Source organism: Oryzias latipes, chromosome 7 (assembly GCF_002234675.1).
Source record: "Oryzias latipes chromosome 7, ASM223467v1".
NCBI classification, from domain to species: Eukaryota; Metazoa; Chordata; class Actinopteri; order Beloniformes; family Adrianichthyidae; genus Oryzias; species Oryzias latipes.
Genome location: NC_019865.2, coordinates 32,805,517 through 32,819,467, shown reverse-complemented (window position 1 = coordinate 32,819,467; position 13,951 = coordinate 32,805,517). Strand labels below are relative to the sequence as shown.

Below are 13,951 nucleotides of genomic sequence, written 5' to 3'. Positions count from 1 at the left end.
CACCCAAAATGATTTTTTTTCTAATTTTACCAACAGTTAATTTAAAAGAACACTAGAAATGAAATTTACACTATTAATGTAAATGCAATCAAAATACAAACAGCAATCGTCTGAATGTTTTTAACACGAAATATACTATTTCAGTCAGACAACGCATAGAAAAAGTAATTTAGTTTCATGGTTGTGACTTTATCTCCTGATGTTTGGATGAAGACAGAAACTCCTCCCATCACGCTGCAGTAAAGGTCAAAGGTCACCTGTTGTCTAAAGTTCAGTTTCAGTTTGAAGATGATAAATCCTCATCAGTCATGTCTGTTGAGTCACAAACTGCAGGAGCTTCATGAAGCTGCTCAGATTCCAGAATGATGAAGAAAATCAGAACCAGAGATCCAACTGGGTTCTGCAGAACATGAACTCCACAGAGAACAGGGACTGCACACGTCTTTATGGGGTTTTAGTTTCTGCTGTGAAGAGGAAAATCTTCATGAGTTGATCTGTTTTTATGAAGGAGCTGCTCTTTCACCTGCAGACATCAGCAGTTCAGACAGTCAACATTCGTTGGTCTGGGTTCATTAGATCCATTTCTGTGTTGATCTCTGACTGCAGGAAGATAAAAGATTCTATTTAGATTCTCTGAACAAATCCTGCTTTCCTTAACAAATGTGTGAAATGACAGTTTTACAGACAAACATACCTCTGCTTCATCTCTGTAAATAAAAAAAGAAAAAAAAACTTGTTAATAACTGAAACATCATTTAACATAAAACATTTGAGTCTTTTCTGTCATTCTCACCTTTTTTCAAACAGTTTGTTTTTTCTTTTATATTTTTTCTGAAATGCCATAAAACAGCTGCTGTAATAACTAATAAAACAACAGCAGGAACTAAAACACCGATCACTACTGCTGACACATCCTGACGTTGTTCTCCACATTGAGCATCAGTTGAAGACGTTCCTGCTTCCATCAGCTGCAGGTTTTCTGCTTCACATCTGGATCAACAGAGGAACATTTTTACAGGAGAAGCTTCAGATCAACACATTCCTGTTTGTTCTGGAAGAAGCTCTTACTGTCTGTGTGGCTGACAGGACTCTCCTGTTCCATCTGAAAATGTTCCTGAGCTGCAGTCAGAGCACTCAGTGTCTGTGGAGGCCGTTCCTCTCTGTCTGATGTACTGTCCTCCTTTACAGCTGCTGTGTCTCTGTGCTGCTGAACAGCTCTTTGAGGAGGAGTCCACGCAGAAGAACCCGTCCAAAGGTTCACACACCGAGTCTGAAGTCAGTGTGCATCCAAGCTTCACTGTCAGTCCAGAAACTGCCAGTAAAGAAACTCATTACTTTGAAATGTTCAATAAACAGTTTAGTAAACTTACACGATACTGTCTGCTGTTAACGCCTTTATTCTGAAGACATTTTTTTTCACACACTCACTGGTAACTTTATGAGGCACACGTGTCCAACATCTTATTAACACAACTTTCTAATCAGCCAATCACATGTCAGCAACTCAATGCATTCAGGCACATGGTGCAGATGATCTGCTGCAGTTCAAAGCATAAATCCTTCCTTTGGTTAAGACTAATGGGGATCATTAAATAAGTAAAATTTTAAAAAGTGTATCTGAGTGAGGAAGAAAAGTGATTGAAGTGACTCTCAACGCAGCATTATTGTTGTTGCCAGACGGGCTGGTCTGAGGATTTCAGAAACTGCTGACCTACTGGGATTTTCACCCACAACCATCTCTAGGGTTTACAGAGAATGGTCTGAAAAAGAGAAAATATCCAAAATATCCGTCAGTTCTGTGGGCGTTGTTCTGTTGATGCCAGAGGTCAGAGGAGAACAGTCAGACTGGTTCCAGCTGATAGAAAGACAACAGGAACTCAAAGAACCACTGCTTCCATCTGAGGTCTGCAGAAGAGCCTCTCTGAAAGAACAACACGTCCAGCCTGGAGGCAGATGGACTACAGCAGCAGAAGACCACACCGGGTACCACTGCTGTCAGCTCAGAACAGGAAACTGAGGCTACAATTCACACAGACTCACCAACACTGGAGAAAAGAAGATTTCTGCTGCCACTTTCTGATAGTAGGATCAGAATTTGGGATCAACAAATTAAGATTTAAAAAAAGGTATCAGATCCAGAATGGTTCTTCTGACCAGTAGAATGACTGACAATTGTTTATTTCTCTACAGAAGCCTATGGGATTTTGGCTTCTTGGAGCCAGCAGGCATCTTTTGCTGCGCTGCTGTTGACTGTCATGAAGCACGACAAACACAAATTTCTGTTGTAACAGTTTGTAAATGTTCTTGGTGAAATCAGAGGTCAACAGTTTATTTCTCCTTCAAGGTTTTTGGTTGGAGAACAAAGGAATCCAACTCAGAGATTCCAATGTTTTTGAAAGAAACAGCAGCTTTCTAATAATGTCTGTTTGAAGGACAAATTCAATTTCAGATTTAATACACTTTTGAAAACTTGAAGTTAAGTCTAAATAAAAAACAATAACAAAACCATAGAAACAGGATTAAGGTGAAGTGGCCAACAGATACATTTAAATAAACTGAAACAATTTAATCCCCTAAAAAGAAATAAAACATTTTTGATGCAAATTTTAGGAAAACAGCTGAAACCTCAAAATGTTTGCCTCAAATATTACAGAAAATGCATGTGAGAGCAATACAGACTGTAGAGTTTCACTTTTTTTACATTTTTGGTTGCTGGTGTGCCACGAGATTTTTTCAAGGAAAAAGTTCACCTTGGCTCAAAAAAGCTGGAACACTGATATGTATACGTTCTATAAGTGTGACTCAAAAAAACAGTCTGCATCAAAGTGAATTTGTGTAAATCATCAAATCATCATTTGGTAAAATGCAACCAAATTTGCTGTTTGACGTGTAAAATCTTGAGGACCATCTGCCACATTGTTAAAAAAGGTTTTCACCTAACTAGGTTAGTCTTGTTAATCAGCTTATTGTTGGATTTTGTCAGTAGTCACAACCCTGTCTCCCCCTCTGGTCACCAGTGGGAACCATCTTCAGAGTTCCAGACACACTACATCTCCCAGCAACCCCATCTCACACTTCCTGGATGCGACACACCTAAATCTCATGTACAATCATTCACAACATACTTAAACACTGTACTGTGCTTCACTTAGTGCTAAGTATTGTTTGTTCCACTCTGCCTGCATTACCAAGCATCATACCTGGATCTGACCTTCTGTTTCCTCACCTGGATCCTGACTACTCCTGTTACTTCTCTGACGTTTTCATATCTATTATCAACCCCTGCCTGCCTGACCCGTGCCTAGCTTTGTGGACTTTTAGCTGAGCTAATAAACCTGCTGCATTTGGAAACAACCGTCTGCCTGTTCTTGTGACAGATTACTTTGCCAAACATGGATCCAGCAGCAGGAGTTCCCAGCCCGAGAAATCCGGCGGGGTTTGCTGTTTTGTTTCTAGGGCACGGTTGCCAGCTCTATCGTCTAACCTCTGCGACTGAAGCCATCGTGTTGCGCCTGCAAATCAACCTTCCTGTCAGTGATGCATCTGGCCGAGCTGCAGCAGGAACTGGTGTGTCGCGACTACGTATTATCCTTGGACCAACTCATCGCCCTCACCATTAAACTTGATAGTCTACTGAGGACCCGGCAGCCACGCAACGCAGCCTCAGCGAACGTCATTTCTCCTAGGGACTTCTGTTTCCGACCATGAGCCCATGCAAGGGGTGGCCGGCTCAATACGAGGACCTGCATGAGGCCTTCAACAAGCAGTGTGCCACACAGCTCCCCCCACTCCGGTCCTACGACTGTGCCATTGATCTTCTGCCTGGAGCTATGCCCACCCAAGGATGGGTATTCCCGCTTTCCCAGCCTGACTCTGTCCTACATCCGAGAGGAGTTAGCAAAGGGCTTCATCCGACCGTCCACATCCCAGCCTCAGCTGGCTTCATGGTGGTTCTGAGGCAGTGTATTGACTACCGCTGCCTTAATGACCTGACTGTGAAGTACCGTTATCCCCTGCCTCTGGTTCCTGCAGCTCTGGAGCAGCTCTGCACAGCTCGCTTCTTCTTGAAGTTGGATTTGACAAGTGCCTACAACCTTATCCGCACTCCAGCAGGGGAGGAATGGAAGACCACCTTTTTCAACCACCTCAGGACATTATGAGTATCTGGTCATGTCCTTTGGTCTCTGTCACGCCCCCTCTGTGTTCCAGGCTTTCATCAACAACATCTTCCGTGACATGCTGCAATGCTTCGTTGTCGTTTACATCGACGACATCCTGATTTATTAAGAAAAGCAATAAGTACAAACAGCAGACAACATAAAGCAAATTTTGCTTTTATTTAAACAAATGCAAGACAAATGTAACCCCCATTTCTGGGATGAATCATAAATAAATGAACTCACTCTTGGAATCAAAGTCCCAGCTGTGTTTTAAGTCACACTTTGTAATCTAGACTAAAAGGAGACAAACATTCACCTTCAGAGTAGAACCATTTTCTAAAAGATTACCAATACAGCTCACATCTGGGATCTAAGGTTTTAATTCAATTAATAGACCCCGTCTTCTCCACAGACAAGATGATGAAGCATCAGGAGTCGCGGTCAAACTCCCCTCCGCCGCCTCCGAACACAAAATCCTCTGGCGACCGCGTCGCAAACGAATACCGGTACATGTATTAATTACAACGCAGTATTCTTTATTAACAGATAACAGTAACAACTAACTACTACCTAACTAATGAACTAACTAAATAGGTGTTGTAGAATGAGTATGTGTGTGTGTGTCAGCACGCTGCATGTGGAAGAGGAATGAACGCGTGCTAGATCGCTAGAGCGAGTGAGAGCCTTTGACTGCGATGGGCTTCAGTCAAATGTTTTAGTGTTGGGGGGGTCTCTTCCTCCACGTCTGTGGCAGTAAACACATACCAGTTCCATCAACAGATGATTTTATTCCTTTCTTGGGCACAAACTTCCCACTCTCACAGGTAGCCATGCTGTCGCTGGCTGTTTCATGTGCTATGATGTTGTCTGTCGCTTGCCATACTGCCTTGTGAGACTAACGCTACGGAAACTCTGGGGAGCCAAAAAAGCGCCATTACATAAAAACTTGATTTAATCATTTTTGAAATCGCCCTAAAAAAAATTCGATGAAAAAATTCAATCAATCGATTTTTCGCCCAGGCCTATGGTGTACGTCCTTCTGCCCCCGTTCTCCTTCTCCCTCGCCCCTTTTCGCGTTATACCTGGATCCGATCTTCTGTTTCCTGACCCTGTTTTACCTCTGACTCTGTTTGCCTGCCGCCTGCTCCAAATCTCACCTGGATCCTGACTACTCCTGTTACTTCTCTGACTCTGATTTATCTTTGTGGACTATAAGCTGAGCTAATAAACCTGCAGCAGTTGGAACCATCCGTCTGCCTGTTCTTGTGACAGATTTCATCTGTGCTTTTCTGCCGTTCAGATGCAATGTACAGAATATTTTTCCTTTTTTGATTCATTTCTAAATTTCTGTACGCACACTTAACATAAGAATAAGTTCTTTTGTTTGCATTGACGTCAGTTCAAAAAGCCAACAGAAATGATTGGAATTAATTCATTCATATTTTGGGTCAGTATTACGTTCAGCTCAAGAAAAAAAAACAGCAGAAAAATGTAGCAATTTTTACCAGAACCAGCCAGGCTGCAAAAAGAAAACAAACTGATGCATGTAAAGTGTAAACTAACTTCCATACTATAGCAAAGAAGCTTTACTTTGACAATAATAAATCAATAACTGAATTAAATCAATAAATTTGTACCTGAATCACACGGAGAACATGGTTTGCAGTATTGTTGTCCGTTCGATTTCTCATTATAAGTTCCTTCAGTACACGGCACACAGGAAGTACTTCTGAACTCTGTGCAGTGTCTCTGAACTCGACTTCCTGTAAAGACATCAAGAGATCTTTGTCAAATAATATCTGGAAGAGAATTTCAGTTCATCTGCTGCAGATTCTTCCATATTGATGACATTACTGCTAACATGATTTTTGTGTCTTCTTTTTACTAACAGTGATGAAGTTTGAACCAAAGCAAAGTCTGATCTTACCAGGAGGACACATTGCACAACATTCACCGCTGATCTCATACTCTGTCTGATGACAAGAGAGAACTCTGGAGACTCTCATCAGCATCATCTGTGGAGAGTCAGAAAAGGTTCTTCATCAGGATGAAGATGCAGCTTCTTTGTTGTAGATCAGGGCTGGTCAACCTTGGTCCTCAAGAGCCTAAACCTTTCCTGTTTTCCTGTTCTCCCAGCATTGCTTAATGCTGACTACCTATGGTTGCCTAAACCAGATGTGTTCAGTCAATCAGGATGGGGAATTACTTGAGACAGCAGATCAGACTGATCAGCTGGTAATAGACCAGACATTGTAGTGGTGGATAAAGAACAGAGGAAAGCCGTTGTGGTGGATGTGGCAGTGGGTAATTGGAGCACTCGGGGCAGTAACCCCCAAGCTGGAGGAGTGGCTACAACAGATGCCTGGAAAGACCTCAGACCTCTCAGTCCAGAAAAGAACAGGAACAGCTAAGATACTGCAGGACCCTCAAGCTCCCAGGCCTCTGGTAGAAGACCCCAGCTTGGAGGAGAAACCACCCACAGAGGGGAAGAGCAGCTTTTTTGTACAAGTACAGTACAGATCAAGCTTTTGGTCTGTTCTGTATATGCAATGTATTATATAAGTTTGTGTGTTTCATGAACCAGGCTATGATGTCAACTACAAGATCTTCAGTGCGCAGATCATCAGGGATTGAATTACTGTAAATATAGAGGTGCTGAGGAGGAATCAGCTGAGAAGAAAGCTCATCAGTGAAATAACATGAGAATCTTGATGAGTGGAGTATGGATAAATGACTAAATAATTTTTAAGTAACCCCAAGCTCATAATTCATTTGCCTCTTTGTCTGGAGTCTGGAGAAAGACCTACCCTGTACTTCCACACAGGACTTTCCAACAGAACAAGGATCACAGATGACCTCAGGTGACTGCTGCTCTTGGCATCAGTTTATGCTTAGCCCTTTTTGGGATTCATACATTTTCAGGTTGTGACTCTACAAGTGCTTTTCATGGCAAAGGAAAAAGAAAAGACATTTTCTGTTGCTTGTGAAAAAGAGGAATGCCACACTGCATTTTCAAATTTTGGTAGAAGTTTTAGGCTGGATCAGTTCACCTTTAAAATTATTTGCTAATATGTTTGCCACCCATATGTCATGGTTTTAGGTTTTTCTGCTTTTGTGTTCAAGTTGTTTTTGGTTCTGTGATGTTTTGAGTTAACTTCCTGTTTTACTTTGTAGTGTTTCCTGGTTTGTTGTAGTTTTGAGTTTTACTTTGGTCCCCATCCTTCCTGATTGTGTTCACCTGTGTCTCGTTTGTCTGTATGTATTTAAGTCTTGTCATTCCCTTCCTCCTGTGCTGGTCCATAGTATGTAAGTCTGCTCGCCCTGTTTCGAGTCTTTCGAGTGTTTAGTGCAGGGGTCGGCAACCTTTTTTACTCAAAGAGCCATTTGGGACCGCCCCTAATGAAAAAAAAAGCACCCGGAGCCACAACCCGTTTTGACATCATTATATATATTATGCATGTTTATATTATATCAAAGGTGCTCATAACGTCGATCGCGATCGATTTTCAAGGACATGAGTGTAGATCACGGTCCAGAAAAGATAAAAAAAAGTACTTCTTTCTTTTCATCTTCATGTTTATTTGTTACATGTTTATTTCAACATTATTGTTTATGCACTGATGGTTAAAAACTACACAGTGAGTTTACATAAAGATACTTTTGTATTAACAGATGAGGCGTTTTATTACAAAGACAGAAAGCAGCGACCACCGTATTCATGCTCTGCTGTAAACGGTGCAATGCGGGGAGCGTGGCATATTGTGAGGCATTTGGCGCTGCTGGCTCCGTATTGTTGAACCTTTCGCAGCGCGATGACTTCTCTTTTTCTCTCGTCTTTCCGACCGTGGTCAGAAGCGCAGGGGAGATTTCCTTCAGGGCCGAAGGGAATTCTCCTTCGGGGTTCACTTCCCTGTTTGAAACCCTCAACCTTCAGAGCGGATTAAAAATGACTCCAAAACAGTTATTCTGGGAACGACGACTACTCTTTATTTAGTGCTCCGTCCTCCGAACACACAATATATTTCATATATTTCACCTCCGCTCCGTGCTCACACCCCCATCTTTACCTGCACACGCCCCTTCTCCCTCGTGGCACGCGCGCCGCCCAGCAACAGTATAAAGCGCGTGCCTCACAGCTTCCTTGATGAGCTCGTATTTATCGGGCGAGAACTGCAGAGCTTATAGCAGGAGGAGAAACGCGGGGCGGCTTTAATAAACTTCGGTTGCTGGACTTCTACCGGGGACATGATGTGCAGCGGGGAGAAAAAGCCGCTCTGATGACAGAGCCTGCGCTCAGTGAATTTAAACTCGCGTCTGCAGTGACGTATGTGTCAGAAGATGTCCGATTGGCCATTCTGCATGTCAATCAAGTCCCGTACTTTTCGGTGAGGATTTTGATTGGCTGGTGGATTTTCAAGAAGCACTCTCTTCCCCTTCAATCTCCCCCACGTCCCCGAAGATGACCGGTCGATTGCGACCGACACAACGAGCTCCCCTGCTCTGAAACACACATCACCGCACACGGGAGTCCAAAACACCGGCGCAAACTCTCCGTCACCAGAAAGCCGCTCCCCGCTCGGCGCCACGCCAAGCCCCCGGCAGAAAATCACTCCAGACCCGGAGTGTTTATTGAAGCCGCCCCGCGTGTCTCCTCCTGCTATCAGCTCCTCAGCCCTCGCCGACAAACACGAGCCCACCAAGGAAGCTGTTTTTTACGTGGCACGTGCCTCGCACGGAGCCAGCAGCGCCTTTGAAATGCCATGAAAAATGAACAAACTAAAATAAAGTAGAATTTTTATAAAATACTCATTATTTTCCAAAGTCACAGGGAGCCACAACAGAAGGATGAAAGAGCCACATCTGGCTCCGGAGCCATGGGTTGCCGACCCCTGGTTTAGTGTTTCAAGTTTCTAGCCTGCCGTATGCAGTGGTTTTGGTTTTGTGTCTTTAGTTTTGTTTATTAAAGCCCCCGTTCCCCTGCAACCTCCTGCCTCCTCTCCTTCTCTGCACTTGGGTACTCCCTCATCCGCTCCCCGTGACACCATATGGGCAATAATCTGTAGAAAATGTAAACCATGCAAGAGACAAAGCATTCTGCCTGGCATATGCTCTGCCACAATTATCAATCCCTCCAACACACACGACGCTCGACATAAACCCAGCAAAAGGGGCAAATTACCAAGCAGCAATAATGAGGAATTGTCTAAAAGGTATCATGTGTGCAGCCTCATCTATTGGTAGTGGATGGCATGTTAAAGATGGAGAACTAAAAGTGATCCGGATGATGGATGACTAACTGTGGGCTGCAGTTCCATTGCCAATGTGCTGCAGACAAATGTTCATGGATGTCAGCAAAAATGTCTTGTGTTGAGTTGTGTGTGTTTAAGTGCCAACACAACATTGTTCAGAAGGAAAAGGAAACCGAAGGTGGGCGGGGCATGGGATGATTTTTCTGACAGTGATGTGGATGGAAGTAAACATGAAACATCTGCCACAAAAAATGAAACCCTGCAGTTGTAAACAGTGTGTAAATATGACCATTTATGACAGAAAAATGTTTTTCCTCAAATGTCAGAGTACGATTTGATCAGGATCTATTCACTGTGACCAAGACCAAGGAGCTGTCAAAGGACACCAGAAAAAAACTGTAAACTTGAACCAGACAGGGATCACTGAATCTGCAAAAGGAAAGCAGCTTGGGGAGAAAAGTCCAACTAGACTGTTGAAGCAATTTTTAGAAAATGGAAGAAATACAAGATCCCTGACAATTTCCCTCCATCTGGGGTTCCATATAAGATCTCACTCAGTGCAGTCAAAATGATCAAAAAGTTCAGGTTAGAGACGCAGCTGCTGCCATGGGGGGGACCATAAACTCCCTGCTCTGCTCCATTTTGATCATCCAGTCTCAGACAAATAGATCCATGAACGTCTTTGTTTTCCCAGTCTGAGCTGGAATCTGGATCAGAACTGTACGGCTGGATAGATACCATATTGCTGCTATTTTTGCTGCAGTGCTAACGTTAGGTTAAGGTTGTGAGGGGCTGTAAGCTAGTGGGAGAGAGTGCAAACAAAGGAATGCTGGGATATCAACGGCGGAATACTTCCACGACAACAGTCCCCTCCACAACTCAGAGGTGAATATCTAATGAACTCCATGTCCTAGAAAACAAAACTAATTTTTTTTAAATTTTGGTTAAAAACAGCATCATCATAGTTAAAAGGCCACTGGGAACGCTTTGAAAATAGATCAAAAGATGATCGGAGTGGGACTTTAGGTGTGTGGATGATTGTGTCTTTGTTTGCTTTAAAAACACAGACACGCTGCTGAGATGACTTTAGGTCAATATCATGAAATGGGCAACACCCACAAGGAGCGAAAGGCGGAGCCTCAGAGATTGAGGCGTCTAACTTCCAGGTAGGAAAAGGAGCTGTGAAAATAACTTATACTTCATAAAACATTGTTCTTTAGTGTGCCAAAGGTAATATATTATCACATATCTGGATACAGATTACTATAAAAGGTTAAGAATAGCATGATACAGGCCCCTAAGTGGTTGTAGATGAGTGTGTCTTTGGAAAAGCTCCACCCTTTTGATAAAATGATATAATGATCAACCTCAAACAATAAGAATCAAGATCTGATCTCAGAGAGATTTGTTCACAGCAACATAGGATTTTACCAGGAGAAACAAAGATGTCCAGGTTTCTGACTTTAACATCCTTTCCTACAGCAGAAGGAGGTTTCTGGGCTGAAGACACCATGCTGGTCCATCAAATCCACCAACAGGAGTTCACACCTGAAAGAAAGAAGAAGGATCCTCTGGATTAGACAGATTTATCTCCTGTCTTCACATGTTGGAGCAGCTTTGATGTTTCAGTTCAAAGATCTTCTCACCAGTGGAGAAATCCACATCTCTGTTTCTTCCATGTCTGTTCTAAGAAAGTGAACTTTTTTCTGATGAATGATGAACTCAAGTTCTCTGGTTTCTGTGTGCAGAGAAAACTGATTTCAGTTGAACCTGTTCCTCTGTGGGAACATTGCTCTGCTCTGATTGGCTGAACGCTGCACTGACAGAAAACAGATGTTATGGTTCACTGCCAGGTTTGATCCACGGCTTGATGTTCCTTCACACTGAAAGTCTTTGAAATGCAGCATCTGTCTGTCTGTATTTAAGTTTTTTTTTATCTTTATAAGAGAAGAAATACATTTGTTCCTTGATACAAATCTCAAGTCACACCACAAACTAAAAATGTAAAAAAAAACAACAACTCTGGTCTGTATTAATGATACAGTTATTTCTTGTGTCTTGAGTAAGACTCAAATAAAGAAAAAAGCGTTTTATATGTTATTACCTCATAATATCATTTGAGGTGAGGACTCCAAGAAGATCAGCAAAGCTTTACATTTCAGTCAAGATACTAAAGCAAAAGTGACCCAAAAATTGAAACAAAATGGTGAACACAGTCCTACAAAAAGCACTAAGCAGTGAACGGAGAAGGAATTTGGACACAGCCTGAATCAGTGATTGACCTCCGTGTTAAAGCAGGAACTTGAAGCTGTTTCAAGTTTCTCAGCAGTTCCTGTTTTTAATGTTTAGACTCACTTTCTGTTTAACATTCAAAAAAGAAAAGAAGTTAAAGCAAAAAGTTACAGATTCTTTTTCTACCATCATTACATTTTTCAATTTAGAGACAAACTATTTTAAACCAGAATTAGGAGCATTAAATGTCTTAAAAACCCCAAACCACAGTTCAGATTAATTCTTGGTGTTAAAAAAAATGAAGTGAGAGTTTAAACTATAAAGCAACAGCAGAGAAGAATCTCCAGTCTGACCTTCACAGATGTAACTAGTTTGTAGTTTTAATATGAAGTGAAATAAATAAAAAGTTTGAACAGCAGCTTCTAAGTTCACAGAATCAAGTTGAACAGAGTTTCAGGTCTTTTTCCTGTAACCTGCTAAACAAAAGCTGGAAAGAACATTTACTTACTTATTCTTTTACAGGATGATTACCAAAGACTTTCTCACTCCAAACATGGCTTTGGTCTCATTCGGAGGTTTTCATCCAAGGAAAAAAAGAACACGCAGTTTATGGATCAGCAAAAACGAAAGAAGAAAACCAGGAAGGGAGGGGTTGACGGACAGTCTGGAAAAAAACAGTATTTAAACAAACAAGAGGTAACATGACCCGTGGTGCGTTTAAGGACCGTGGTTATTCTTCAAATGAGTGTCTGGTTCTAGTAGCAAAGTTAGGATCCAGTAGATGGAGCTCATTCCCCAGGATAAGTGGCTCTTGTTGTTGATAGACTTTCTGTAGAAGGTACTGTAGTCCAGGTGAAAGACCTTCTGAGCTCCATTTGGATTCAGAACCTTTTTTCTTTGAAACACTTCTAATAAATGGCAACATAACAACAAATAGAGCTACACATGAACATAAAACAATTGGAACAAACAAATTAGTTACATCACTGAACAGAAGAAGGCAAAATAAAATAAAATAATAAACCACACATAAATGGTAAGGGTGAGAAAGAACAAAGGAGAGAAATGTTTCTGTTTTTTATTTTTCATGAATCTGAATGAATCAAAACATAAACAAATCTTAGGAAATATATTAAACGTCGTTTGGTTTCTGAAAATTTACTTATATTAATATAAAATTTGTCAAGTAAAACAACAACAACTGAATCAAAATAGACGGTTATGTGAAATTACACCCAAAATAATTTCTTTTTCTAAATTTACCAAAAGTTAATTTAAAAGAACACTAGAAATGAAATTTATATTATGACGTAAATGCAATCAAAATACAAACAGCAATCCTATCAACGTTTTTAACACGAAAAATATCATTTCAGTGAGACGACTCATGCAGAGTTAAAGTAGATTATTTTCATGGTTGTGACTTTATCTCCTGATGTTTGGATGAAGACAGAAGCTCCTCCCATCACGCTGCAGTAAAGGTCAAAGGTCACCTTTTGTCTAAAGTTCAGTTTCAGTTTGAAGATGATAAATCCTCATCAGTCATGTCTGTTGAGTCACAAACTGCAGGAGCTTCATGAAGCTGCTCAGATTCCAGAATGATGAAGAAAATCAGAACCAGAGATCCAACTGGGTTCTACTGAACATGAACTCCACAGAGAACAGGGACTCACTTCTTTGAAACACTTCTAACATATGGCAACATAACAACAAATAGAGCTACACATGAACATAAAACAATTGGAACAAACAAATTAGTTACATCACTGAACAGAAGAAGGCAAAATAAAATAAAATAATAAACCACACATAAATGGTAAGGGTGAGAAAGAACAAAGGAGAGAAATGTTTCTGTTTTTTATTTTTCATGAATTTCAATGAATCAAAACATAAAAAAAAATCTTCATTTGAAGTGTATAAAAATGTGGTCTGGTTTCTGAAATTTCTTTGCATTAATATAAAATTTGTCCAGTAAAACATTAAAAACCTAATGAAAACAGACGGTCTGGACAAAACCTAGTTAAAACGAAACAAGCCTCATTACATGAAAAAGAACTGTATGGTCAAAGAATTTAAAGATGGTGGTCTCAAAGTTACTGATTTTGACTGCAGCCTAAACGGAACCCTGAAGATAAACTGGTTCAAATCCTGGATCAAACACAACCAATCCTTCTGGTTTTGTCTCTCAAATTATTTATTTAATAAATTAGATGGGTTAAAGTTGGTGCTTATTTTGATGTTAATACGCTCGCTATAGCGTTATCAGAGTTCCACAAACAAATTCTGCTATACTGGAAAATATTGTATGTG

The 13,951-nt window shown here is 41.1% G+C and overlaps 1 protein-coding gene across 2 annotated transcripts; it reads right to left on the bottom strand.

Moving 5' to 3' along the window:
• Nucleotides 1-173: 173 nt before the first annotated feature.
• LOC101161312 (tumor necrosis factor receptor superfamily member 5-like) lies at nt 174-12,300 on the bottom strand. Of its 2 annotated transcripts, XM_023957082.1 has the most exons (9): nt 12,150-12,300; nt 11,056-11,147; nt 10,841-10,957; nt 6,088-6,175; nt 5,798-5,923; nt 1,069-1,312; nt 794-990; nt 695-707; nt 174-600 (listed from the first exon to the last, which is right to left on the bottom strand). In XM_023957082.1, the coding sequence occupies exons 3-9, from the start codon at nt 10,877-10,879 to the stop codon at nt 573-575; spliced, it is 735 nt and encodes a 244-aa protein (XP_023812850.1). In that variant the 5' UTR covers nt 10,880-10,957; nt 11,056-11,147; nt 12,150-12,300; the 3' UTR covers nt 174-572. The 2 variants fall into 2 exon arrangements, with proteins under 2 accessions (XP_023812850.1, XP_011475967.1); XM_011477665.3 differs by lacking the exon at nt 11,056-11,147.
• Between the last annotated feature and the right edge of the window lie 1,651 nt (nt 12,301-13,951).

Bases quoted from the DNA above. Each gene is read 5' to 3' on its own strand.
- LOC101161312 (XM_023957082.1), bottom strand. From the start codon at position 10,879: ATGTTAAAGTCAGAAACCTGGACATCTTTGTTTCTCCTG. The intron at 6,176-10,840 runs GTAAAATCCTAT...GACTCTCCACAG, and splicing joins GGACATCTTTGTTTCTCCTG to ATGATGCTGATGAGAGTCTC. The intron at 991-1,068 runs GTAAGAGCTTCT...CTGTTGATCCAG, and splicing joins TCCTGTCAGCCACACAGACA to ATGTGAAGCAGAAAACCTGC.